At 52.6% G+C, this 5,000-nt stretch overlaps 1 protein-coding gene across 1 annotated transcript; it reads right to left on the bottom strand.

The window, feature by feature from the left end:
- Positions 1-1,049: 1,049 nt before the first annotated feature.
- LOC101785778 (probable inorganic phosphate transporter 1-10) lies at positions 1,050-4,537 on the bottom strand. Its single transcript, XM_004965290.2, has 2 exons — positions 3,685-4,537; positions 1,050-2,195 (listed from the first exon to the last, which is right to left on the bottom strand). Exons 1-2 carry the CDS (start codon positions 4,386-4,388, stop codon positions 1,196-1,198), a joined length of 1,704 nt encoding a protein of 567 aa, XP_004965347.1. The 5' UTR covers positions 4,389-4,537; the 3' UTR covers positions 1,050-1,195.
- Positions 4,538-5,000: the final 463 nt, after the last annotated feature.

The following is a 5,000-nucleotide window of genomic DNA, read 5'->3' as shown; positions in this document are numbered from 1 at the left end:
GGGCTGCCATGAACGGCGTGACTTTGTTGAGACTTTGTTCAAGTTAGGTCAGAACTCTTTCTTTATCATTATATATGGTATATTCTTAAAATGTAGCAGTTGGTTAAAGGTATTAATGGAATGTAAAATGATGATTGGCCTCCCGCGAGCCACCCAACTCCCACTGTACAAGAGATCGCATTTTGGAGAAATACAAATCTTTTGAGGTTTCTTTTTTTCCAATTCAAAGTGTTCGGTTGAGAGCTTGCTCAAAACCAACAGCTGCCAGCTGCCGAGAGTGTGGTTAGAATTAGGGATGGCAATCACATCATTGGTGTGGAGTAGCTAAATGTGGCGGTTTTCATCACGGGTGGATTTTGCTTCACCCGCACCTGCACTTGACCGGACACATTGCCATCCCTAGGTAGAATGCGTGATTTGCAAGTTTAAGGGTGTGCATGGTTTATATGCATATTTAATTTTTTATGTGTTGGATTCTTGCGTGAATAACTTTTTATCATGATTCATGTACTCTTTATTTTCCCTTGCTAATGAGTACCATATTACCTTGAAAAAAGGGGGAGGTACTTTGATTGAGTAGAGGTATTGTAATAGAAAATATGGCATAAAGGTGACAGCAGTAAGAGGTGTAAGGCGGACTAAGTGGATCCAAAGCACAGTGAGAAATTTTCACATGCATAAAGGACTTGTGTCAAGATTTGGACCGAAGGTGTAAGTGAAAAGAATCACGGGATAGACGAGAAGACCAAATGGATGCATGAAATGGAAGAACTGAACAACGATTGTGATAAGTCTTGGTCTTTTCTGTTCTCCCTAGAAGCAAGAAGAGGAGGTACTAGTAGTAGTGATGTGTGGGCTCTTGTCGCCATTGTTCGGCCTGCCTACAGGCCCAGTTATCCTCGAAAAGCATGGGGACTGGCCGACTGGGGAGAGCAGGGAGCTCCCAAAACCTCACTTGTGGCATTTAAGGCGATTGAAGTGTAAGAGGTGTGATGTTCGGAGTTGCTTTGTGTTGTATGATTGTGTATTTGTGTAAATAGCTTTTCCGCTTGTGAAAACATCATATATTCTCTAGGAGCGCATACAATTTGTACAACATATATGAAACAGGCAAACCGAAGCCTTTCTCGATTAATTTTCAACTACTCTACACCTAAACCAATAGAGCACTATGGAAGCACCACACGTTTCAGTTTCAGACAGAAAACCGGTGTGGATGAATAGGTGACGAGCTAACGTGCGAGCTCACCATGGACGCCGGGCTCTTTGGCAGCTCAGCAAGTTCCTGTAAGCCCTGGCCGACATCGCCTTCGCCAGCATGGCCCTGGCCGTGCTCGCTCTCGTTCTCCTCCAGCGACCGCCTCATGGTCTCCGGCGTGAACACGTAGGTGACTGCGAGCCCGAGCAGGCAGATCCCGGCGAGGATGATGAGTGCGTACATCATGCCGATGCCGGGCTCATACCCCGCCAGCACCTTCCTCCTGTCCCGGTCCTGCGACGCCCAGAGGAACCCTACGGCGCCGACGAGCGCGCCGAGCTTCCCAGCCGCGCCGGAGATCCCGTGGCACGTCGACCGGAACCTCGCCGGGAAGAGCTCGGCCGGCAGGATGAAGGTGGTGGTGTTGGGCCCGAGGTTGGCGGAGAAGAAGGTGAGCGCGTAGAGCACGATGTACCAGGCGTCCGTGGCGTGGCCGCGCCGCCAGTAGCGGTCGTAGGGCCCCGCCAGCGCGAGGAGGAAGGCGGCCATGAGGAGGAACCCGGCCATTTGGAGCCTGCGGCGGCCGACGCGGTCGATGAGGAGCACGGAGGCGAAGTAGCCCGGGATGGTGGAGGCGGCGGCGATGATGGCCTGGAACTTGGCCACGTTGAAGGCCTCCTGGAACGCGTTCACGCGCCCCGCCGGCGGGAACCACGGGTGGTAGATCTGCGACTGGAACAGCGTGCTGCTGTAGTAGGGGATGTCCAGGAGGAACCAGGCGGCCGCGCACGCGAAGAGCTCCCGGCCGTGACGACGGAGGAAGCGCCGCGAGAAGAGGCCGTAGGACGCCGCCGTGGGCCCAAACTGCGGCGGAGGAGCAGCGCAGCGGAAGGCGGCCGCCTCCTCCTCGGTGAACGTGGCAAGGTTGAGGTCGCCGAGGACGCGGCCGATGTCGTTGGTCGCCTTCACCACGTCACGCTCCACCAGCGCCGTAAACCTGCACCGAGGAGGCAAGGCAAGGACAAGTACCCAGCACGACAGTTAGTCGCTTTTGGGTGACTAGGACTTTCATGACTGTGTACGTTCCAAAAGGTAGAGCTAAAGTGATACACCTAATGTGATTCGAAAAAAAAAGCGACACACCTAATGAATCGAGTCCTATCACATTAACGACACTTCGATTCCCACACCGACGGATTATATATGCACCCTTCCTATTCGAAATACATGTTGATTAGTTAGGATATCCACATAGTTTAAAGGTGTGGAACGGAATTTGTACTAAATAAATATTTTAAAAATGCTTTGTACGATGAACCTAATAACATTAATCTTATATTAAAATTCTATATGTGAAATTTTATACATAAATACTGAAAGTATAAAAGAGTTGCAACACGTACTCTATGTTTTAAAACAAGCGAGCAGAAAAGACGAGTATAGAGAGGCCGGCAAGACATCTACTCTTGTAAAGTGACATCCATTTTAAATTGAAGGGAGTATATACAATTGTTATAACTACTATTTTCAAACTACAATGCCTCCACTAATCGAATAAGAGATCCAGAGTAATGTACACCTCAGAGTATAAATAAAACTTGTTAAATTATGATCAAGCTGCATGCTTTATTAATTTGATCAGCTCTCTAGAAGCTCGTGTAGGTCAGAGGAAACTTGATCATAATATATGACACTCTACCTAGAAAAGTATAACCAATCCGTAGTGGTGGCTTGTAGATCGAGACAGGAGAGCTAAGCTTGCAATTAAACAAAATGCTATAGGATTAAAAAAAAGAAGGCAGCTGACTAGGGGAGCAGCCCTGGTTTGCGTGTAGGTGGCAGAGTGTACTTCTAACTTGTTGGGTGATCTGCAGCAACGGTTTATTCTTGGGATCGCAGGTATCGCACCGTATAGTATCCAACTCGACAGTTGTATATAACCAACAGCGCCATAATTATTATTATCTGCTAATAATATAATAATAGATGTTTGGTACTTTAAGGTCGTAGTCGTAGTTTGGTTACTCCGTGCAGGGATTTATTTTCATCTTGGCTAAACAAATAACTAAGAAAAGTTCAATCACTTTTCATATATGGTCTATCAAGAGGTATAAGAGTTGCTGTATCGCGCTACTGTCGCATTCTACCGCTGGATGGCCTATTTGAATGGTTCGGAACCTCCGCCCATCATGGCCTCCAACCCCTACCGTTCGTGAGCTCCTCCTCCCACTTCGCTCGAGCTGAGGTCAGAACTCAGAACCCTTGTGGTGAAATGTTTGAAAACCTTAATAATGAGGGCCGCCTATTGTTGCCGCATAACCTTAACCTTGTCTGTCACTTTAGCAAAAAGCTCCGTACTACGTACGGGCAATAACACATCTACGTTGCGTTGGGGTAATCAACAGTGCAATACTGATCATAATTTGTCCATGGCATGATGGTCTGGCTCGATCGTAGCGTTACACGACGAAACTAGTAGTGCGTACCTGGCCGTCTCGGGCATTGCCATCCTCCAGTAGAAGGTGACCGCGGCGGGGACGGCTCCGATCATGAGTATGACGCGCCACGCGAGGTCCGCGGCCTCCGGCGTGTCGAGCGGCGCGCGTCGGCCCGTGTACCGGTCGAACGCTGCGGCGACGGCCATGGTGACGGCTGAGCTTGCGAGGATCCCAAAGCCCTGCATGGAGAAGACGGCAGCGATGAACGCGCCCCTGGTGCGTCGGTTGGCGAACTCGGACATGATGGTGGCGGAGAGCGGGTAGTCCCCGCCGATGGCGACGCCGAGGAGGAATCGGAAGAGGCAGAGAGACGCGAGCGCGCAGCGGCGCGTGCGGCAGACGGAGAAGCCGCTGCCGACGGAGGAGACGACCATGAGGAGCAGGGAGGCGCCGTAGACGCGGCGGCGCCCCGCGCGGTCGCCCAGCGCACCGAAGAGGAGGTTCCCGGCGACGGCGCCCAGCAGCGCGACGCCGACGGTGGCGGAGACGACGGCGGGCGGCGTGACACCGGGGCTGGCGGCGGTTGGGTCGGCGGGGTAGTAGACACGGCCGATGAGCTTCATGACGGGCGCGATGCAGAAGAGGTCGTAGGAGTCGGTGAAGAGGCCCATGCCCGCGATGACGATGGCCTTGAAGTGGTAGTACTGCGTCCGCGCCTGGTCCAGCGCCGTCAGCACCCGGATCGCCGGCATGCCGTCGCCGATGGGGTCCAGAGCCGAGGCACACCAGCAGCCTTGGTAAGAATCGACGCGGACTGAACAGCAGCAGCTGGAAATGCAGGCAGATGTGCCATTTACTTGGCTTTATTGGGCGCGACGGACCGACGCGGAGGTGAACGAAACCGAATGATGGCGGCCGTACTGGTGATGGCTACGTGCGGTGGGCGGGATTAAACAAAAGCGGCCGTGCGCGTTGAGCCGTTGACATCCGGGGCGGAACGGAACTCAGATGCCGGGGAAGATGCCATGCCGCAGCTCGATCTCCCTCGCCCTTTCTCAGATTAGATTATGCCATGGTTGAAGGCGATCGCTGTACGGCGGGCGAGGGGTTTTTCTATTCGTGCGCCGAGGAGACTTGAGGGTGCCGAGGTATATGTAGCTAGTTGTCGTGCGAGGCCCAGCACGAAGGTGGCGGAAGCGATCTTAGCTTCTTCTGTTCTAGCATGATCCCCAGCGTTCCAGTTTCGCCAGTAGAGCAAACGCAGGTTCACTAGTGCGTGCATTCGCCGGTCAGTGTGACAGGGTAGCGAGCAGCAGCGACGACGTGGCTGTGGGCCTGCGCATGGCAAGGGAGAGCCAGGCAGC

The sequence above is a fragment of the Setaria italica genome, chromosome IV, assembly GCF_000263155.2.
Source record: "Setaria italica strain Yugu1 chromosome IV, Setaria_italica_v2.0, whole genome shotgun sequence".
Lineage (NCBI taxonomy): Eukaryota > Viridiplantae > Streptophyta > Magnoliopsida > Poales > Poaceae > Setaria > Setaria italica.
This window is presented reverse-complemented; position numbering and strand designations above follow the sequence as displayed.